Source organism: Saccostrea cucullata, unplaced genomic scaffold (genome assembly GCF_032062105.1).
Source record: "Saccostrea cucullata isolate Sc308-1 unplaced genomic scaffold, CSIRO_AGI_Scuc_v1 ctg2258, whole genome shotgun sequence".
Lineage (NCBI taxonomy): Eukaryota > Metazoa > Mollusca > Bivalvia > Ostreida > Ostreidae > Saccostrea > Saccostrea cuccullata.
The window spans coordinates 17,495-41,468 of record NW_026936363.1 but is presented as its reverse complement, the minus strand read 5'-3'; the positions used below and the strand labels follow the sequence as shown (position 1 = coordinate 41,468).

The 23,974-nt window shown below is 36.0% G+C and overlaps 3 protein-coding genes across 3 annotated transcripts; 1 reads left to right on the top strand and 2 right to left on the bottom strand.

The window, feature by feature from the left end:
* Positions 1 to 729: 729 nt before the first annotated feature.
* On the bottom strand, positions 730 to 2,145 carry LOC134245395 (uncharacterized protein F54H12.2-like). The gene has a single exon (XM_062727682.1). The coding sequence runs from the start codon at positions 2,143 to 2,145 to the stop codon at positions 730 to 732; it is 1,416 nt and encodes a 471-aa protein (XP_062583666.1).
* Positions 2,146 to 5,048: 2,903 nt separating this feature from the next.
* LOC134245394 (uncharacterized) lies at positions 5,049 to 5,525 on the bottom strand. The gene has a single exon (XM_062727680.1). The coding sequence runs from the start codon at positions 5,523 to 5,525 to the stop codon at positions 5,049 to 5,051; it is 477 nt and encodes a 158-aa protein (XP_062583664.1).
* Positions 5,526 to 15,909: 10,384 nt separating this feature from the next.
* Positions 15,910 to 21,285, top strand: LOC134245393 (uncharacterized). Its single transcript, XM_062727679.1, has one exon. It carries the CDS (start codon positions 15,910 to 15,912, stop codon positions 21,283 to 21,285), a length of 5,376 nt encoding a protein of 1,791 aa, XP_062583663.1.
* Positions 21,286 to 23,974: the final 2,689 nt, after the last annotated feature.

The window sequence follows — 23,974 nt, the reverse complement described above, 5'->3', positions numbered from 1 at the left end:
ACGTTTTTGTTTATGCTGACTACACAGGTATAATACTTTGGGGCCGTATGCAAAAACATTTCAAGAATGTGATTATGACGTCACGCTTCACAGTCTAGACATTCCTCTAACCAGATCAAACTGGATTTTTTTTTTACTGAAAACACTAACACACAAGAATAAGAACACAGATTTTTGATTTTTTTCATTCTTTATTTGTAACAACAAACAACAACAAACAACGTATTTACAATACATTTTGATAAAAACATTGACACTTTTGTCCATGACCCGTAGGTAATTTATGATAAGTGTTTTTAAACCAATTTGCCACGTATCTGTCCCTTTGTAAAGCCGTACTCTGGTCAAAAGGGAATAGCCATTCGTCAGTTTTCTTTCTTTTCTTGTCTCTTTGATGTAAATAATACACGCAATATTGTCCACACACATCGGTATTCCAGTCTTGATAGCGATACGGATTATAAATCCATTGCTGAGCATGACGCTGGATAAAATCTTGAATTTCTTTTTGTAAGGGAGGAAATCCATAAGAATCGAAATATTCCACCACGGGATTACTCACATACAGACACACCCAATGTGCTCCAGGTCGATCTTGAGGATCCGTATTGACCACCACAGCTTTTTCTCCAGGTCTTAATTGATCCGGTAATAAATCTACAGGATACACCCCTCCAAAAGAACTCTTGAATTCTCTGGATAAGACTTCTCTCAATTGTCCCGTATCCATTAGTAATCAATGCTCACTTCTCTCTGTTTGTTAATTTCTAATAGGTTATCGAATTCTGCATACACCACACAGTTTAAGTTAGTGGCCGTATTGTTGGTAAACTGCACTTCTACTCTCAGATTTCCTGTTTCTATGATGTGGAATTTATCCGATTGCGCTTCTTGATCTTTAGTGAAATCCCAGCCCCATAGAGTGTACCCGCTTTTATACTCTTCTAAGGTGATGTCTGGAGCCCAATCTTCTCCTAATTTTCCCAGAGCTTGATACAGACTGAGATAAGATCTCAGATATAAATCGTCGTCGAAATTAGGCTCAAAACAACGAGTACTCATGGTCTCTCCGTTGATACTGACATCTAATTTCTTGATCCCAAAGTTTTGGAAATGAAAGGGATTTTTAGTTTGATCTCCGTTAAAGGCTGCATTCTCCACAAAGCCTAAAATGAGCCGTTTAGGCATCTGGCCTTGAAACAGATGATCCGTAATCTTAGACTGAGTTCCTGTGGGGATGGTAAAGGTTTTCGCTTCCACTCTTCTCAAGGGATATTTGGCTCTGTGGGTATTCAAACTCTGATTAATGGCATTCATCATGACTGGTGTGGGTTTGACTTTTCTCACCCACAAGACCATACTCAAAATTTTCACTTTTCCTGTACTTCCTCCTTTGATCATCATGTAGAAAGCAGGTCTAGCTCGATTAAATCGCAAACGGACGTCCACTCCATTAGGTAGAAATCGATCTTGTTGAAACAAATCCAGATGTAAACGATCCAGCAAACTGATTTTCTTACTGTCAGCAATAGCTTGGTGTCTTTTTCGGAATCCTTCGTTTTTAGAATTGACTGGTAACGCTGTGAGGATGGGTTCGTCAATGGTCACCGTGTCTTTACTTGAACCTTTAGTTACATCAAAGGTCTTATTTTGAGATACACCAAGAGCCTCTAACCCCACTTCGTCCATGTGTCCTGCCGTATCTTTTTCCCACAGCCTACAGGCCCTCGCCTGTGTCTTTAATGTTCTGGGTCGGTAAGACAATAATTTCTCCAGATAAGCTTTGTAAGGATAAGTATCCGTGCCCGGGGTCACTATTTTTCCATTCAGACTGACATCGATTTCCGTAAACATGGAATGTAAGATATTATTCACTGGACTCGAAGTGCTGTTCGCCCCAGTCAGATTACTTCCATCGTCTTTGGTAAATTTACATACCATTTGAACATAGGTTTGGGATAAATCCAGATAGTGATCTCCTTGTCCTTTAATTTCAAATTCGATGGGAGCGGTGTCGGAATCTAAAGTACTGGAAATAGGGTAATATTCTTCCCATTTCGAGTCTTCTAAAGCAATATTAGTCGGAGGGACTTCAAACAATTGTAAATTGTTCATCCCACACGCACAGGAATCGGGTTGTAACATGATGTGTCTACTAGGATTCAGTTTTCACAAATGAACCTTCTGTTCACTGGACTGGCCTATTTATACTCTCTCTCTCTCTCTCTCTCAGTCAAACACATCTAAATGACGTTTTCTTTTAGGAATTCCTCCTCCTTGTGTTTTCCTTTTTCTCTTAGGACCTCCTCGGGCTAACATAGGGGTCTTTTTTCTTCTGTTGTTAGTACCTCCTAGATTCATTCTTTGTTTCACCATTCCCGAAGTATTTTTTAGAGCTTGTACTCCGTGAGTTTTGACTGCGTCTTTTAAAGATCTCTTATTTTCTAATACGTCTTATCCCGTTCTAGCAGCAGCAGTTAAGGCGTGTTTAGCTCCCGTTTTCAGTAAATCAGTAAAAAATCCTCGGCCTCTCTGTCGTCTTCTTTTTCTTCTTGTTATTTTAATCACCATTCCCGATCCCCTCTGTTTTTTCATTCTTTTTCTTCTTCTGTTGTTAGTACCTCCTAGATTCATTCTTTGTTTCACCATTCCCGAAGTATTTTTTAGAGCTTGTACTCCGTGAGTTTTGACTGCGTCTTTTAAAGATCTCTTATTTTCTAATACGTCTAATCCCGTTCTAGCAGCAGCAGTCAAGGCGTGTTTAGCTCCGGTTTTCAGTAAATCAGTAAAGAATCCTTCCCCTCTTTGATAGTTTTGGGGTGGATAATAGCCTGGTGGTGGTGGTGGTGGGGCTTGCTGTTGACCCAATAATCCTCCTACTAGATTGCTGACTAAAGGAGCTGCTACTTTAAATAGGGATCCTAAAAAACCGTGTCCTTTTTGACGTAATAACCCTTTATGATAGACAAACTGTCCGTGTCCTCTTTGTCTCAGTAATCCTGGATGATACTGCATGGTTCATGTCTCTTGTTCAACTGACCTTTATATCCTCGGGGGACTTCCTTTTATACCCTTTACGGCTGAATACAATACAGACAGCAGACCAGACAAGCCACCACACCCAATAAGATGGAACACAATAACGGTACACTCATCTCAGTAGACTTTTCTGAAATGAAGTTTCACCACTGATTTGCCACTTACAAAGGGCATGGGTTGTCCTAAAGGAGTCATGATGTGAATCTCAATGGTATCGAAATGTTTTTTACTTAGTTTCAAATATTCCGCTCGAATGGGTTCCCATTTGGCTTGTTTTGAATCCTCCAAATGAAACGTACAAGGCACCACTCTTAATAATTTCAAGGCATTGGAGCCTACCGTCTGGGGTTGAATCAAGTCACAATAGACATACATGGATTTCAGATTTTCATATAAATCCACAGTATTGTTTCCCAAGTAACTAATGTTGATCCATTTGGTCATGTTTTCTGTATCGTTCTGAAGAATGACTTTCTGACTGTCCATGCCTAGCTTATAAGCTAGGGATGTGGGGAAACGAATGCATAAGGGAGTAAGCATTTTTTCATTGATTTCATACATCACTCGATCATAGGTCTCGTAATATACTAATTTCATAGATTTGTCTTCATTTCCATCACTAAGGGTTTTCCATAATTTTTTCAATGATCTCTGTAGTCCTAGACTTATTTCCTCTGTTAAAGCCTTGGGGTGAACATAAGGCCCGGATCTGAAGTGAATTCTTCTAATTTCCATCTTACTATCTAGTTCAACGAGTGCAGGCCGTTTAGTATGGGCCCAATCGAGCAGTACAGGACATTGACGTAATGGCATTGGGTCTAAGTTTTCATTTTAAATCTGCCATAAACATTGGGGTTTTTGATATGGTGAGCAAAAGACTGAGGAACCAGGATGTCAAAATAAGCTTCCTCTTCTGTAATGTTTTTCAATGAATTGGGATACATCATTTCTGTTAAAGCCACTTCCCATTCTCCGTCGGTTAAATCCACTGTTTGTGGTAATAAGGTTTTAAATTAAGCGGTCGTATTGCTAGAAAAAGAGGTCATAGACCCATCACTGGGTAAAGTCATGTAAAACCCACTGCTCTCGGCCATGTTCAATTTAAGACTGAGACCCTAAACCTTAGAACCTTTGTATTTATAACAACACTTTTTTAAAAAACAACAAGATTTTTTTTTCTTTTTATTTTATTGATTCATAACAACAAGAACATCATAATAACAAACATTCAAAACTTTGATTCAGTTCTTTTTGTATGGGAAAAGGTCTCCTCATGTACAAATAGTCTGTTTCACAACGGTTACCACAGGCATTGAATCCTTTTACGACCACTTCTTTCAAATAGTCTTTAACACAATCTCCAGCTTTTTCCATCCATTTCCCTTGAAACAAACTGCTTTCGGGTCCCTCTCTTTGGTGAGGCAAGACGTAATTGATTTTCCATTTGAATTCCCGATACTTGGGCTGTCTGGGTCCTAATAAGACCATGTGTTTGCTTCTTTGGCGGTCCGGTAACTTGAATCTCTTATACAGGTAGATTTCATTGAGACCTGTTTGTCCTGGATTCTGATCAAAGAAATCTTGAATACATGTCTCTTTGTTTTTCATCCATTCTCCCTTTAAACTAGTCCCATCAGGTTCTACTATTTTCCAACGATACTCTGAGCTTAAAAATTCCATGACGTGTGCTCTGTCCCTCACTCAGATCAGAACTGATCCTCTTAGGCTTTGGGTGTCTCCTTTTTATATAGAGGGATGTATCTATTTTTAGATTCCGGGACTTGGTGAATTCGTCTTCTTGACCGTAGGGGTATGATGTATCATGGTAGGATTAGGCATGATGTAACCCACCGAAGAACTCGCACACACCATCCAATATTCTCGATTAGAATCGTGTAAAGCTAACATGACCACACTGGTGATGATGAGGGAAATACAAATGAATAATTGGGCAAAATACACAATTTCTTCTCGAGGAATATTCTCTCCACAACATTTCCAATGAGGTGTTATTGAATGAGATCCGTTTGGGGAATCCATGAATCGAAACTAGGGGGATATCCTTTCCACCGGACTTTGACTTCTTGAATGATTTTTTTCCCGACTCGTCGCTTTTTATACCCCAAGATTTCCTCTACTTCGTACACGTCGTCTTTTTTAATGATCTGTTGTAATTCTTTCTCGTAAAATGTCCCTTCTAATTCCTCCTGGTTATAATCTTGTACTCGATACACGTAAGGATACCGACCGGGGACTCGTTGGGCAATGGTAAATATTTCCGTGGTCCAGTTCGGTAAATATCCTTTTTCAAAAGTGCGTTTGGCTTTACTGATGCGCACTTTATCTCCTGTTTTAAACTTGGGGGGTTTCTTGGTTTTAGGTGATGATTCTTCCCCATATAAAGTTTTCCAGACTTTTAACACATTCGAGGGATTCACTTGAGCTGGAGCTCTTTGGATACTGCGATGATACGTATGATTGAGCATACACTAAATCCGGTAAGACCTCTAAATACCGTCTGGTCTTATTCCGAGTGAAATACCGCCACATGCGTGCTTTGAGGGTTCTTTGAAATCGTTCCACGATACTGGCTTTGGTGTCCGTATTGCGTGTGGTAAAGAAATGAATGGATTTAAATGCCTGTAAGAATTCTCGATTGGTAAATTCTTTGCCTTGATCCGATTGAATGCGGACGGGACGTCGATCGTCTTGTCGGAAAATCTCTTGTAATCCTCGAATCATTTCTTTTCCCGTTTTCTGTTTTAAAGGCACCACCCAAGCATATTAAGATAAGACGTCAATGGCACACAATAAAAAAGTATAGCCGTCATTATGTTTCTTTAAACTGGACACATCGGCTAAATCTAATTGCCATTGTTCGTCCATATCCGTCACTCTGGTCTGTTGTCTCCGGAATTTTCGATGAATGGGTTTATGTAAGGTATAAGTATCTTGCTCTTTTAACCATTCTCGTATGGTGTTTAAGGAAATCTTATGTCCTAGACTTTTGACCTGACGATACAAAGTCTGTATGCCTCCATACCCTCTCTTGGGATCGTAATAAATCTCTGTTAAAATGTCCCCCACTTCCTTCTTCTTCTTCTTCTTCATGTCTTAGGCAAAGGAAGCCAATTTTCCTCGATTTGTTGTAATCTCTTTTGAAATGGATCTGTTCTGGCTTTCTTTTTCTTCTGGAGGGCCTCCTCTAATCTTAAAATAGGGGAAGGCTTGGATTTTATAGATCGTCTAATAGGGGTCAAAAAAGAGGAAGCATCATGAAATCCGCTCTCATCCTCTTCGTCGTCCTCGTCACTCAAAACCCCTTTAGGAGTACTGATTTTTCCTGGTTTCTGCATGGCTTTTGATAAGGTCTCGATTTTGCAAGTAAACCATGGGAGTACGGGTCTCTTTTAAAGCTTGAGCAAATTCTTCTATTCCTTTAGGCACCGGTTGACTTTTGAGAGGTTTAGATCTCATACTATCAGCCATTAAATCCACAATGTTAGAATCGGGCACTTTTTGACCTCGATAACTGATTTCTCCGTCTTTATCCCAAGTCAAGACTTTGGTTTTCTTTAAATGATTTAATAATAATTCAGCTTTTCTTTGCATGGGCTTATTCACGCTTTGAATGATTTGTTGATCGATCTCGGGATCTGGAGCTGCTGCTGCTACTGCTGGAGCTGCTGCTGCTGCGGGGGCTGGGGCTAAGGGTGCAGGGTTTTTTTTCCCTGGCTCTCTCGCTTGTTGTAAATAATTCCTATACCGATGAAGTTCTTGACCGTATAAAGCCACTTTTTCTTCTGGAGTTAAATCATCACGTCTGGTAATCTGGTCCAATTCTTGACCTATACTCAGCGTAGATTGAAATTCCGGAGGTTTGGGGAGTTTTCCTTTGAGTTCATTCAACAGAACTTCAGGTACTAACACCATTTTACGACTCATTTTAGAAGGTTCAACAGTAAAGGAGCGGCTGCTGCGAATAAAAAAGGAAAAATACCTCCTTTTTGTTGTACTAATAAAGCTCTTCGTCTCTGGATGGATTGAGGTTGAACCAGTCTCCTTAAGATGTGTTTCTTAGGAGCTAGTTTTCGTTTCTGAGCCGAATGGAGAGGTAACACTCCTTTTAATAGGTTGTAGACGATCTCACAAATTTTCAGACTACAGTCTCCAGAACAGGCTAATTGTATTCGGCGCGTCGGCGCACCAGCGCGTCCATCTCATCCCAATATCACACAAGTATTTTCTCCCTGCATTAAAACACTCAAATGACAGCGATTTTATTTATAATTTAAGCATTATCGACTATATTCAAGTTGACACCCCGAGCCCGATTGTATTTTTTTGGTTAGGTGGATCCAGAAAATTTTCTTTAGGAGGTGGTGGCTCAAATCGGAAGGGGAAAAGGATTTGAGACAAAGCCTTAGTAATTTTACTATGTCAATTTAAAAAAAATAGAATTTTCCAGGGATCCGGGTCCCCTTTGATCCATGCATGTCTAACCACGATTTATGCAAGTGTAATCCGAAATTTACTGCATTTTTTTAGTTGACCTATCTCTCTTTTCTCTCAATCTCTACATACATATTACATATTAATAGTTATATCTCTAAATTCTAAGTATAGCATTAAAAAATATTTAGTGCTTTTGTTTTTATAAATGAACTTTATGCATAACACATAGGTATCGGAATGGGGGGGGGGCTTATAAAGATGGACATCATGTAGGTATTCAACATTGGGGCGTAGGTTCATTTAGTCCCTCCCTCCCCCAACTCTCATCAGGCAAGGCAGTGTAGTCCTAGAAGAAGGGTAAGTGGTAGTGTAAGTGGTAATGTTTGAAAGAAAAAAATGGTACTGAAAGAAGTCCCCCCCCCCCTCATAAATAGGATTTTCTTGTTTGGACAATAGACACATTTAACGGTTTTTTTTTTTTGGGGGGGGGGGGTTGCTTGCTAAGATTTTTCAGGTTCTAAATTTTTTTTTTCTTTCACTTACCCCCCCCCCCCCCAATTTCAATTTGATTCCGACGCCAATGTAACAAATTAAATTTACCAGTATTACATTATGACCCTATACTCTAGAGTTTAGCCTCCTTTTAAAGACTTGATTTTCATGGCAGTAAGCTACCATACATTGGTATACGTGTTTGAACAAGATGCCTTGTTACTTTTAAAAATAATACTACTAAAGATTAACTTGTTAGGTCACCTGAGTAAACTCAGGTGACCTATTGGCATCTGTTTTCGTCCGTCGTCGTGCGTCGTGCGTCGTCCGTTAACATTTGAACATTTTCAGCTTCTTCTCTGCAACTACTGAACCAATTTCAACCAAATTAGGCACAGAGCATCTATGGGTGAAGGGGAACAAAATTTGTGAATTTCATGATCCCTGCCCCCCTGGGGCCTGAGGGGTGGGGCCAAAACCACTAAAATTAATGCAATCTTTAAAAATCTTCTTCTTTACTCCTGGACATCAAGCAGTCAAACTGTTTGCATGATTGTAATCAGCAATGAGTCGTCTACCAAAATTGTGAAATTCATGGCCCTGGGGTCAGGGGTTCTAGTGCTAGGGCGGGGCTAAATAAGTAGGTAGTGAAAATGCATTATTTCTTTGAAAATCTTCTTCTCTGCTCCTGGGTATTAAATAAACCAACTAAGTACATAGTTATGATGGGCAAGAGTGCCTCTACCAAAATTGTGAATTTTATGGCCCCAGGGTCAGGGCTTCTGGTGTTAGGGCGGGGCTCTATTGATTGTATAGTGAAAATGCATTATTTCTTTGAAAATCTTCTTCTCTGCTCCTGGGTATTAAATAAACCAACTAAGTACATAGTTATGATGGGCAAGAGTGCCTCTACCAAAATTGTGAATTTTATGGCCCCAGGGTCAGGGGTTCTGGTGTTAGGGCGGGGCTCTATTGATTGTATAGTGAAAATACAAGAATTCTTTGTAAAATCTTCTTCTCTGCTCCTGGGTATTAAATAAACTAACGAAGTACATAGTTATGATGATCAAGAGTGCCTCTACCAATATTGTGAATTTTATGGCCCCAGGGTCAGGGGTTCTGGTGTTAGGGCGGGGCTTTAATGATTATATATAGTGAAATGCATGAATTCTTTGAACATATCTTATCCTTTGCTTTTGGTTAACTATACTAATGATCTAATTACATATTTAAGGCCAGGATTTATTTCATTTTCAGTTTTACAAACCCTACGCTCAAGGTTTTGAATTTTCAGGAAAAAAATAAAACAATTTGTTATTGTTATCTGTTTTTCGTCCGTCATCGATCGTGTGTTGTCCATTAACATTTAAACATTTTCAGCTAATATTTATTCTTCTCTGCAACAGCTCAACCAATTTCAATCAATTTTGGTATGAAGCATTTATGGGTGAAGAGGAACAAAAATGTTGAATTTTATGATACCTGCCCCCCTGGGGCCCGAGGGGTGGGGCCAAACCACTAAATTTAATGCAATCTTTAAAAATCTTCTTCTCTACTCCTGGACATCAAGCATTCAAACTGTTTATATACCTGTAATCCGCATTGAGCCCTCTACCAAATTTGTGAAATTTATGGCCCCTGGACTCAGTGTTTAGGCTCTAGGGTGGGGTCAAGGTTGGCTGTTTGAATGTTGAAAATGCATAATTTATTATAACTTTTCCTTCATTTACTCCCAAATTTCAAGAAGGGTATATATTTTATGATTATATTGAAAAATTAGTTCTCTAAAAAATTTGTAAAATTTATGTCCCCTTAAGGTTCAGGGTTCCATCATGTCCCAGGATTGGGCTAATTGAAATTTAAACTTTGTCATAAATGAAAATGTAATTAAAAAAAAAAATGATGTTTCTATATTGTGATCTGAAAGCAATAAAATGTTGGCATGAATAGCCTTCAACACTGTGGAATGTATGACTCCTCGGTTTTGGGTCCAGGCCTCAGGGCAAATATATATGCACTGTTTTTGGATTTTGAAGAAGCATTTTCGTCAAAATGGAGATTAAATTATATTTAATAAATGTTTATGTGATGTTTTATGTTTTTGAACAATATATTTTATTCATTCACGGAAGGAAAAAAAACCCAATAGGCCTATATTTTTAATATTTTTAATTCGACAGATTGACCCAATCAACCCTGTGTTTAGGCCTAACATTAGAAGAGTGTTGGTAAAATGGGTAGGCAAACCCGAACCGGAGCAAATAAAATAACCGGGTCTGGCAGCGATTTTTACAAATTTTCTCTCTTAATACTTCGTCAATTGTGGAACTAATATTATCAAATTTTGTTTGTTATACGTTTATTTGTATTTGCTACATATAAAATTTGGAAAATGATAAATTGCGGTCAGCCCCGGTTTTTAATTTTACCCCAGCCGTTGTTTGCCAACCCATTTTACCAACACTCCACGCATGCGTAAAAGCGATCGTCTGGAGAAATCTTCGAAGACTTGCTCCTTCAGTGTCCTGCTGAATATTTACAAAATTTACGTTTTTTACAAGTCTAAGGTTTAGCATTACGAACGGTGGGTTTGAGTGTTACGGTTTTAAGTGTACATAGTATGAAATATTACGTGCTTTTTCGAATACATAGCATTTTTTTGTTATCTATCATATTCGTTTTAGCATTGTTATGGCTTATGACGGAGATGCTGCAGCACCGAAGGAAACGTTCGTTCGAACGGTGTTGAATTTGCATTTTTTGTGGAGTGATAAATTATGTGCATTAAAAATATTATTCGTTATTTTTACGTATTTTGTGTTAAATATAGATTTTTAAGGTTAAATCTTTGATTGAATTGTTCCACGATTTTTATTGGCAACGGGAAGATTCGCCCTCTATTGACTATTCGTACAGAGATTTCACTCCATACGCATTTCGTTCCTTCTTAATTCTTATATTTGTGTGTACAATCATAATTTACATATTAAGTATTAGATGAAATGCTCTATCATTAACAAGATGAAGGTTCTACAAGGGTTGCCACGATGCAGACATAGTAAGATTATTTTAAATAAGTACAATTGCTTTGATGAAACTACTCAAAAAAGATGTTTGTTTTTTTTTCAGTTTATTCTTTAAGTCTGTATTTATTAATTATTTATTCCTGTACATGGTAACAGGATGGTTCGCACCTATGCAGGGTTTGCCCTGCACTGTTTTGCACCAATTCTGTTTCGGGCTGAGATTGTTCACCCCAAATTGTTTCACTCAAAATACTTAAATGTGCTTCTGATTTAAGTTCATTTAACAGCTGTTAACAGATATGTTTTGAAACATTTTTTTTTTATTTAAGAAGATGAAATATTTGAAGCAGAGATGTAAATAATTTATGTCTGTATTTAATTTTTAAAGTTTACAAAGCGTAATTATGAATTATCTTAACGCAATGCTAATTCTATTACCGCCATATAATAAGGTAATTATTGCTGGCTTGGATTACCCAACGTCAATTAATGATATAAATGATATAAAATGCTTTCTCTCATTATGATCTCGTTGCAGATGATCCGCTAGATTTGGCATTGCATATTATTTAGTCATGAATTTGAACACGCCACATACATTTATATCATATACATGTACTTTATAAATTATGGATCAAAATGTGATTGAATATTTACTTTAGAACATGAGATGTTTTGCACTGATATAGGCACGAACCATCTCAGTGCAAAACAGAATTGATGCAAAACATTCAGGATTCCACTTGGCTACTAGCAAATAAGTATATAAAAATATGTTTATTCAGGAATCTTAATATATGAAAACACTTCAATAATTTACAGACTCGAAGAGCAATTTAGCAAATGAAATAACTGGTAAACGGTATAAAATAAGTATTCATGAGTGCAGGACAAAATTGACTCTCCAAACACACAACTTACAAATTAATTCAATAATTGCGTGTATGAAAGAATCAACTTATTTTTTCCAGATAGTACTTGGAATTGTATAAGGTTTATAACATTAAGCAATGTTACTTCTGTTTAAAACATTATGTCAATGTGAACATATGTAACTTTACTGTTTACAGTCAAACTTGCTTACTGTATATACCCGCCTATAAGTCGGTTTTTTGGGAGTTAATCTTTGGTCTAAAACTCTCTGTCCGACTTATGGGCGAGCTATTAAGAGTATGGTTTTATATGAGGAAAGTCCATCTGATATGCAAGCTTATTAAATACAACCGACTTATAGGCGAGTATATACGGTAGTTCGGACATGGATATTGTGAATTCATGATTATAGTGAAGTTATCTTGGATCCTTTTTTATATAAATTTAAAACATTATGAACTGCATGTTTGACAGCAAAAAATGTTGAAAATTTGAAATTAACTATTTCAATGACAGAAAAATAGAACATTTATAAACTACTGTTGTTCATATTTCCTATGAAAGAACTTTTTATACCCATTGTTTGCAGCAAAATTGAATTATTGTCGTCTTGTACAAAAATGATTTCTTATATAATACTGTATATTCGGTTGTACAGAAATATTTCTTCTAAAATATTTTTAAGCTTTACAATGTATTTTGGTTTTATTTATCAGAAGGGTTTAGATTACATACAGATTAATCATAACACATTTTACCAGCAAAATAAAATTCTCAAAAATGCAGCTCATATTGCTTTAACAAATTTCTTATATGGGGGCTATAACAAAATAAGGATATAGCAAAATAATTTCATAGGTCCTATTGATTTCGTTGTAACTAAGTTCTGCTGTATTAACAGAATGAATTTTAAAAAGAAAATTCTTGGGGACATTAAGATCTGGGTCGTGCAATTACCGACACCAGGGCTAACTAATTATAGAGGTCAGGCTATCATAAATCTATACTGCATTACGCCTTGAGTCTGTCACTGGCTGCCGGGCTAGTAAATCTAAAAAGTAAAATGAAAGTATATGTATATTTGTGTTGACTGAGTTGATGAAATTTGATATTCAGATTTATCATAAGAATATCTAGGTCAAGTTCTGTGTCTGGTACAATCAAGTCATTTTTGACAGTTATGCATTTGACTTCCAATGCAGGAAAGAATGGCATAAGTGTTTTACAAACATTTCTAGTTATACCCCCGAAAACAAAGTTTTTTTTGGGGGGGGGGGGGGGGGTATATAGGAATCAGCTTGTCCGTCATCGTCGCAAACCACAGCCAACATGTACACTCCTCTCCCATTCTGGCCGTGGTTCAACGAGGAGAGAATTTTTCATTGCTCATTAAAATAATGACCAATGCGAGTAAAGCATAGTGGGATGATGAACTTTATCGCGACCTTTCAATATCCAATTGCAGTATTGGAAATATTTCTTGTATACTGTTGACGTCAGTTGTTGATTTCAATTGCGATGGAAACAAAACTTTCCACTGATTGAATATCACGTCACAATAGAGAGGCGTGAATATTCAAGATAACGACACTTTTTGTGATCAAGCAGCCACGGGTAAGAGAGAGCTATATAAGCGGACTCCAAACCGTGGCTTGAGACGATGCTTGTCCGTCTGTCTGTTCAAACGTGTCCGACCCATATCTTTCTTATGGATAAACTTGGTAGGCTCTAATTACACACAACAATTTCCCATGACCAAAAGGTCATGAACTTGACCCAAGGACATTTGGGGAATTTCAAGGTCACTGGAAGAAAAATTTCATAATTGGTGTCCGGTCAATATCTTTCTTATGGATAAACTTGATAGGTTTTCATTTCACACAAAGATTGCCCATGACCCAAGGGTGTGTCATGACCTTGAACCAAATCGGGAAGTTCAAGGTCACTGGAAGAAAATTTCATAATTCATGCCCGGTCCATATCTTTCTTATAGATGAACTTGGTTGGTTCCCATTTCACACAAAGATTGCCATGACCCAGGGGTGTGTCATGACCTTGACCCTAGGTTTAGAATTCTTGGATTTATTACAAATTGAGAAATACACTGTGGATTTCAATTTTTTAATTGAATTTATATCAATGAAAGGACAGAACACTAATAAACTGTAGAAAACACCAAACACCACAGAATTTGAACTCTATAAAGTGCATTATAAAGAGGGTTCTTCACTTATTTTAGGGAAAGGCATTAGTAGAAGAAATCAGTAAATATATTAATTCAAAAAATACTGATTGAATTTCTAGCTGTTTTATGTATTTTGCAGAAATCTGGTGTCATGCCACGCAAGAAGAACTGGCGGGTTGCAGCGGCCAAGATGGGGAACCAGAGTCATGCCAGCAATGACAATAGACTCGTGGATACTAGCCACGTAAAAAATAGTACGAAAGACCCAACGATTAACGAAACAGTTGACGAACCTTTTAGACTCGTGGAAGCTAGCCACGTAAAAAATAGTGCTAAAGACCGGGGGGATACTGCCTCCTTAAAAAGAGTACAAGATTTGCCTTCGGGCGCAAATATCAGTGCAAAATTGCCTTCGGGCACAAATAACATTGCAAATTTGCCTTCGGGCGCCACAAACAATGAAAATTTGCCTTCAGGCGCCACAAACATTAAACATTTACCTTCGGGTATGAATGAAATTTCAAATTTGCCTTTGGGCACCACTAACATTGCGAGTTTGCCTTCGGGCATTAGATTATTTGCAACAATCAATCAAGCAAATAATTTATTTCCATCTTTTTCTAGAGGAGTTCAGTGCACATGCAATGCTTTGATGTCTATCATTTTGCAAAATGCATCCACTTCATCAGAACTTGATAAGGTGCTCTTTGCTGGGGATGATTTATTTAGAGTCAGAATTGCAGAATTGCAATCAACTGTCCAATTTGTATCAAAAATGCTTCAATTTCAAGAACTTCCCAAGTCTGTCGATGTGCATGACAACCAGTATGAAATAAGCTATTTTGAACAGATCTATGGAACAGTAACTCATATACATTGGGATCAGTCATGCCAAAGTAATAATTTGAAGGAAGGTATTGAGCTGCTCTTTACAAGGTATAATCAGGGATTAATTATAGTTGGAGGAGTTTGCTCTGCAATATATGTGAATGACAAGAAATGTCCTGTATTTTTTGATTCACATTCTCATTTAGAGGACGGCCTTTCATGTGCTGATGGTAGAGCTATTAAAATCACTTTTAATGACATTGATCAACTTGTGGACTACATGTTTGCATTTTATCAAAGTTGCAATATTTCAATGATGAGCCAGTTTGAGATTCAACCAGTGTCTGTGAAACAAAAAACAAATGTGTCCATTTTAGGAAGTGAGAGACTCTCCTTAATTGACAAGTACTTTGAGTTTCAAGAGAACATGTCTAGAAAGCATACCTTTTCTGAATCGTCACAAGGAAATCGAAATGAATATATGAGAAACTATATGCGGAAAAGGAGGGAAATTTCAGAGATTAAACAGAAAGACAAAGAAAGTACCTTAAGAAGTAAGACAAAAGCAAGACAATGTAAAGAATTTAAAGAGAAAGAACTTGCTTCCAAAAGAACTGTAAGAGAAAATCCTGACACAAAGCTCAAGGAAAGAGAACGTACATTAAAGAGTATGAACAAGGCAAGACAAAGTAAAGAATTCAAAGTGAAAGAAGTTGCTTTCAAAAAAACTGAAAGAGAAAATCCTGACACAAAGCTCAAGGAAAGAGAACGTACATTAAAAAGTATGAACAAGGCAAGACAAAGTCAAGAATATAAAGAGAAAGAACTTGCTTCCAAAAAACGTGTAAGAGAAAATTCTGAAAAAAAGCAGAAGGAAAGAGAACGTACATTAAAAAGTATGAACAAGGCAAGACAAAGTCAAGTATATAAAGAGAAAGAACTTGCTTCCAAAAAACGTGTAAGAGAAAATTCTGAAAAAAGCAGAAGGAAAGAGAACGTACATTAAAAAGTATGAACAAAGCAAGGCAAAGTACAGAATTTTGTAATAAAGAAAAAGAAGCAAAACAAAAGAAAAGAGACAATGAACAGCAGCTAGAGAAAGAACGACAGTGTAAACAGCAAAGTAGAAAAAATAACAGAGATAAAGAAAGAGAGACTGAAAGAGTTTCTAAGGCTAAAAGGAGGCTTGATGCAGAATTCACAGACCATGAAAACAATTTATTAAAAAAAAGGTGTCATGGTAATTCGTTGGAAGATTGTATAGAAAAATTTCATGAAGAAGTGAAAACTGGTCCAATTTATGTGTGTACATGTTGTCAACAGACTTGGTTTAGGAAAAGTGTTGTGAAGCTAGATACAACTAATCTTAGTGTTAGTAGTAAGAGTATTTGTACTGGATATACATCAGTAGACGGCATAGAATGGCTATGTTTAACTTGTTGTTCAGCTTTGAAAGATGAGAAAATTCCAAAACTTTCAGTTAGAAATGGAATGAAATGGCCTGACCAACCAGATGCTTTGAAATTACATCCACTGGAAGAGAGGTTGATATCTCAACGCATACCATTTATGCAAATAAGAGAATTACCAAGAGGGGGCCAGATGTCAGTCAAAGGAAATGTTGTAAATGTTCCAGTTGATATTCAGCCAACTGTGAATGCCCTTCCACGACAAATAGATGAGCATGTAACTATAGCTGTAAAATTGAAGAAAAGATTATCTCACAAATCAGCATGCTTCACAGAAAATGTTCGCCCAAATACGGTGATGAATGCTTTACAATGGCTTATGAAAAATAGTGCATTATATAAAAATTCTGGTATAGTGTTAGATCATTCTTGGAGAAACGAAATTGAAAAAAGTAATGAGGAAACAGTACAAGAATTAATGGGCAGTTCAAATGATAGTGATGATCGTGAATCAGAAAGTAATGATGATGGTTTTTGTGAAGTTTCCTCAGATGATTGTGTTCAAGGCAATTCTGATACACTTGTTGATGAAGCAGACATTGATACAAATAAACTCTATGTGTTTGCTCCTGGAGAAAACCAAAAACCAATAAGTTTATTTACAGATAAAGATGCAGAATATCTATGTTTTCCAACAATATTTTGTGGTCAATGCAGAATTGAAAATGAGGATAGAGAAGTTCCAGTACACTACAGTGATATTGCAAAATGGGAGTTGCGCAGTGTTGACAGACGGGCAGCACAATCTGTACCCAACATCTTTTTTAAGTTGAAGAAAATTCAAATTAAGCAAGTTAGTGACAAAGTCAATTTGGCACTAAGAAGATGTAAATCAGACGGTAAGAAAATCACTGCAGAACAAGTTTTGAATCCATCCTCTGCAGAAAAAATTGTCAGATTAAATGAAGGGTATTATATATTTAGAACACTTCGAAATTCTCCTGCATATCTTTCATCTAAAAAGAAGGATGTATTTGCCATGATTAGGCAGTTAGGTCTTCCAACTTGGTTTATTTCACTTTCATCAGCTGATACCAGATGGCAAGATCTGTTGAAAACATTGGCAACACTAGATGGAAAAACCCTGTCACAAGAGGAACTAGACAATTTGAATTGGAATGATAAATCAAAACTAGTTAAACAAGATCCAGTGACATGTGCAAGATTCTTTGACAACAGAGTTCAACTTTTCATCAATACTGTTCTTAAAAGTTCTCACAATCCTCTAGGTGTTGTCACTGATGTGTTTCGAAGGGTAGAATTCCAGAATCGAGGTTCGCCACATATTCATATGCTGGTATGGACAAGTGATGCTCCAAAGCACAAAGAAAATAGCAATGAGGAAATTGAAGCATATGTAGATAAGTATGTCACATGTGGTTTGCAGGAAAATGATTCTCAAATGAAACAGCTTGTAGATCTTCAAGTACATAAACACTCAAAGACTTGCAAAAAAGGAGGTAGATCTGTATGCAGATTCGGTTTTCCGTTGCCACCTTTGCCCAAGACCATGCTTCTTGAACCCTTGGATGTTGATGTTGACCATTATAGAAAGATATATTCTGATATTCAGAAGAAAATGAATGATTTCAAAGATGGTTGTAGTTTAGACTATGAGTCCTTCTTAGAGACTATTGTAGAAATGTGCGAGGATGAGTATATAAAATGTATTCGAGCTTCCTTGAAAGGTCCTAAAGTGTTTCTGAAGAGAAGTCCATCTGAGATGAGAGTAAATTACTATAACTCATCAGTGTTGAAGGCCTGGAATGCTAACTTAGATATTCAGTTTGTACTTGATCCTTATGCCTGTGCCACATACATTGTTGCATATATCAGCAAATCTCAGAGAGGAATCAGTGCAATGCTTGATAAGGCATCTCAAGAAGCTGCAGAAGGAAATATGGATCTTAAGCGACAAGTTCGACATATTGGAAACAAGTTCTTAAATTTTGTTGAGGTCAGTGCACAAGAGGCAAGTTACTTAATCCTTCAGATGCCACTTGCTCAAGCCAGTAGAGAAGTTGTTTTTATCAATACCTCGCCACCTGAAGACAGAGTTTTCTTACTCAAACATCAAGATGAACTGAATGAGTTACCCAAGGATTCAACTGATATTAAGGCAGATAGTATGATACAAAGATATGCAAGAAGACCAAAACAGCTAGAAAATTGGTGTTTAGCTGATGTTGTTTCTGAATTGGAAGTGACTTTCCCAAAAGAAATCAGAAAAGACATACAAGAGGAAATGAATGATGATAACCCAGAAGATAATTCTCAAGAGAAGTTTACTGATCACGATGTGTTAGTTCATTTGAAAAATGGAATTAAGATCAGGAGACGAAAAAACAAACGAGTTATTAGATATGTAGGCTACAGCCAAAAAACTAATTCTGAACAGTATTACAGAGAAAGAATTCTTCTTTTTCTGCCATGGAGAAATGAGAATGCTGACCTACTTGGTAGTCATCAAACTTATGAACAGCACTACAGGCAAAAAGCATGTATAATACAAGTAAAACAAAAGCAGTATGAGCATTTTGTGGATGAATTAGAACAAGCTAGACTTCAAGCTGAAGAAGATCTTGATGATCTGGAGACAGTAGCACCAAATACAGAACATACTGAGGCAGAAGATTCTGAGATAGGTTCTGAACCATCTGAGGAATTTGTTCATTTTGATCCTGATACAGTTCAACATAGAGATTTTGATATTGGGCCAGAACTTGGATTGTCCTCAAAAGTAACTGAAACAGAAATGAGTGCCGTCCGCATTCCTGAAGAGCAGTATCATAAACTTTTGCAATCCCTGAATACAAAGCAGAGGGAATTTTACAATCATGTAACAAACTGGATTCAAGTCAGAGATGAACCATTATACGCTTTTCTAACTGGTGGAGCAGGAGCAGGAAAATCGGTGGTTATTGATGCCATTTTTCAAACATTACACAGAATATTGTACTCAAAAGAAGGTGAAAACCCTGATGATATTAGAATATTACTTTGTGCTCACACTGGCAAAGCTGCATACAACATCAAAGGGACTACTATCGCATCAGCTTTTCACAGAAAAATGTATCAAACTCAGCAGCATATGAGTGCAGATGAACTGAACTCATTTAGGACAAAGTACCGGAATTTGTCTGTTGTGATAATCGATGAAATTTCAATGGTAGGCAATAATATGCTGTCATTTATAAATGATAGACTTCAACAACTTACTGGGAGAAAACAAGATTTTGGTGGTATTAGTATCATAGCTGTTGGTGATTTGTATCAGTTGCCACCTGTTGGAGACAAGTGGATTTTCAAAGACCTTTCTAATCCTGGTCAGAGTTTGGCAAAGAATTTGTGGCATGAACATTTTTATATGCATGAACTAACTGAAATTATGAGACAAAAGGATGACCTCAGATTTGCAGAAATGTTAAATAGACTTCGTGAAAACAAGATGACAGATGAAGACAAAGAACTTATTTCTCAACGCATCATTAGGCAAGACTCTGAAATCTATCCTAAACAGGCACCTCATCTGTTTATTGAGAACAAGTTTGTTGATTGTTTTAATAACAACTTAATAGAAAACCTTTCAACAGTTAAAGTAAATGTAAGAGCAGACACAGATGTATTATCGCAGACAAAACTTTCTGCAGCCGTGAAATTGAAACTAGTTCAAAATTTGCCTGAAAATCCAGCATCTACTGGACAATTAAGAACAAATCTTGTTATTGCTGTGGATATGCTCTATGACATATCAGTGAATCTTGATGTTACAGATGGATTGACGAATGGTTCTTCATGTGTTGTGAAATACATTGAATATAGACAATCACAATTAAGACCTGCCATAGTATGGGTTCTGTTTGCTGACTCAAGTATAGGTATTTCAAGAAGACATCAATACAAACATTTGTTCAGCACAAATGTGAACACTACATGGACTCCCATATTTGAAGCTAAAAGAACATTTGTTTACAACAGGAAGACCTATGAGAGAGTTCAATTTCCACTCCAGCCTTCTGCTGGTAAAACAATCCACAAAGCACAAGGAGCAACTCTTTCAAAGGCAGTAATCAGCTTAGCACAGACAAAGCAGCGAAAAATTCCTCATATACATTATGTTGCACTTTCAAGGGTAAGGTCACTTGATGGTCTATTTATTTTGGATTTCAATGAAAAAAGTCTTTCAAAAGATGAAAATGTTGATAAAGAGATGGAAAGATTGAGAGATAATAGATTGCAGCTCTCATACATACCACTTTACTCAGTATGTAAAGATATCAAATTTTTGTTCAACAATGCAAGGTCTCTACACAAACACTTCTTTGATATCAAGTCAGAACCAAGTGTCATAGCTGCAGATGTTATTGGTATAGCTGAATCTTGGCTTTGTGAATCAGATTTTGATGAAGACTTTTCTTTGGAGGGTTTTACAATGTTCAGAAATGATGCAAACATTTCCCATACCAGATCGCATCATGGCATTGTCATATATTTGAGGAATCATTTACAGTGTTTGACACACAACTCCTTCACTTCCAGGTCTGTTGAATTTTCCATAATATCCATTATGCCATCCAATACTCCAATACAGTGTGTAGTTTTATATAAGCAGCCCTCTTGTACTCTTCAACATTTTCATGATACCTTGAAGAACAGGTTGCTTCCATTTGTTAACAAAGATGAAAAAATTGTGATGATGGGAGACTATAATTTGGATTTGAATACTGGTCAGTATGGACATTTCCTTAACTTTATGAAAGAAAACTTTGGTTGTGAGCAAGTGATAAACAAGGTAACAACAAAAAACAAGACACAGTTAGACCTAATATTTACCAACTTTACTGATATACAAACAGATGTGCTTCAGGCTTATTGGTCTGACCATAATATGATTTATTGTGCTGCAAATAATCCTTAAGCTAGCCAATGATAGAGGTGCAGTTGTATTTTCCAGTAGCAAAAACCCTTTAGAGCACAACGCAGGCAGTATGTAAATATTTAGTTTCCACTGGAAGCTAAATATTTACAAACTGCCAAGAGTGGTTAGGCAAAATCAAGGGTTGCCACTCATCATCTACCCTATATGTCCCAATAACTTCCTTCTATCTTAAAAAAAAAATACATATGTACATGTACATATATGTACAGTACTACATAATTTAAAAATTTTAATATATATATCCTTATTTTGAAGTTATTGGGACAAAATTTAGTTTAAAAATTGAATGCCCATGAGATGAAATTATTTAGTTTAATATGTATGTAATATATGTTTGCAAACTTAAAAAAAAAAAGAAGGAAAAAAAGGTGGAAACAGTTTGGCTACCTTTATTTTATAAAGTACATACAGTTCAATTTCATCACAGCATTGTTTTCTTATAACAGGATAATTATGAAGATTTTTATGTTTTGTAACACATTATGTAAATTTGTATACTATTGTAATTATGGAACTAAACATGTATATAAGTCATATATATATATTGAATATAATTATACATGTTCTTTTTCTATTTAATTGAAATATGAAAGTATTATGATGAATTATTGTACTGGTGTATATCTGCAAGATTTGATTCAATCAAATATTAAGATATTTTTTACAACATGCTTTTAGTGGCCATGCTTGCCTCTAAAATTTGACTTGGTCTATTAGGTCTGGATGAAATATAATACAAATCAAATAGCATTTGATAGTTTTCCAATGATGTTTTACTTCTTTTTTAAATATTGTTTTAACATTTATTTTAGGAACCGCTCAACACTAAAGAAAAATTGAGAAAATCATAGTATGTAAAAGTGAAAAAATACTCAGCTTATCTATTATATTTTCATCTGAGGCTACCTCATGTACCTATCAGCCTTAGAAACATATATTCAAAGTGAATCCAAGTTTCTTTATTTCAAAGAGAATGAATTAGTACTCATGAACAAATATCACTAGTGTTTACTTAAGTGTGCAAAAAACTTTCAAATGAATTAAGAGTTCAATCTATATTTCTTGGTCTATTTAAGAATAATTGTAAATGCTTGATTTGATCACACTCACAGATTAGCTGATACTGATAAACTTTACATTTCAATTTATTAAGTTGAGATCAAAGGGCAGATTATCTACTTAAAAATACCACAAAATCAGAACTCTTTAGTGTGCAATGCATATAGGGCCCTTAATGTTTTTGTGTTTTAAAGTGCTTTGTACATTTTTTTATGTTTTGTTAATGCATGTACATATATAATAATCATAAAATTCATATTTCATCTCATGGGCATTTAAACAAACATCGATTTCTTATATAGTAGATTTACTTATGGTGATTGATATACATGTATACCTATGTATTGAATTTAAGTAAGTATGTATTTGAATGAAAGAATTTATGTGTTACACAGAATTGCTTAAGTTATTGTACAACCCATTGTAAAAAGGGTATATCTGCAAAGATATTGTAAACTGAGAACACTTGCCCCTGTGATGTGAAAAGACTAGCTGCTAGCTGTGTTAATGTAGTATGTGTACTGTTATATCAACATTCCAAAAGACTATCTCCTGTGATGCATGTGAAATTTAAAAATCAACATGGCATATCTGAAAAGATGATCTACCGTGTTAGATATGAAACTGTTAAACCAATTACATTCGATTTCTGAAAAGACTAGCTCCTGTGTTACATGTGAAACTGTTATCTTACATTTCTGAAGAGACTGCCTCGTGTTACATGTGAAACTGTTATATATCTACACTCTGTTTCTGAAAAGACTGGCTTCCTTAAATTGCTACAGCGAATGTGAAACTGTTATAATCTGTTGCACATAATAATATTAATTAAGACTAATGTTGTTAAAATTTATTTTTCTAAAGAAGTGTGATAAATGTATTCAGGTCTTTGTAAACAACTTTTAATCTTTCTTTTCGCTTTCGTTATGTAAGATTAAAGAAGTTGTTCTCTACAATAACTGAATACAGCTAAATTTCCTTGAAATATATCCCTTAGCTTTCATTTTCATTAGACAGATATTTTAATTAAATTTTATATGTATAAACTCACTGGTCTAGGTAATCTTTGTATATTATTTGATTTTTTTGGGGGGGGGGGGGCTGCATTGTTTCAAAATGCTTTGGAGCAGAATGATTATTGTGTATTAAATCAGAGACATATAAAACCATGGTTTTATATGTCTCTGATTAAATTTATTTCTATTGTTCTTGCCATAATGCATTTATATGTTCATTACATTCTTGTTAGTGTGTAAAAGGATAATTTTATAGTTCAATTCTTACTACATGTATTTGTGCAGATTTTAAAATGTATGTATAAACAATTTATGCTTGGTGAACAAATTCAGGTATATGAAAAAAAAATGTGTTCATGTTACCATAATTTTACATTATCTATTTTTATGCTCTAACTGTCTGAAATCACCAAAGACATAAAGCATTCACATTTTAAAGGTAAGTAGCATAGAAAGAAGGGGGTCAATGGCCAGCCCGTAAAGGGAGGTAAACCTTGCTTCTTTCAGATGATATAGAAATAAAGTGAAGATTGCTTCATACATAGTATGTTTGGTGGTAAAATTTCAGAAAGTAGACCAATATGGTATTTTCA

Coding starts and splice junctions, on each gene's coding strand:
- LOC134245394 (XM_062727680.1), bottom strand. CDS start 5,525: ATGCTCAATCATACGTATCATCGCAGTATCCAAAGAGCTCCAGCTCAA.
- LOC134245393 (XM_062727679.1), top strand. CDS start 15,910: ATGAACAAAGCAAGGCAAAGTACAGAATTTTGTAATAAAGAAAAAGAA.
- LOC134245395 (XM_062727682.1), bottom strand. CDS start 2,145: ATGTTACAACCCGATTCCTGTGCGTGTGGGATGAACAATTTACAATTG.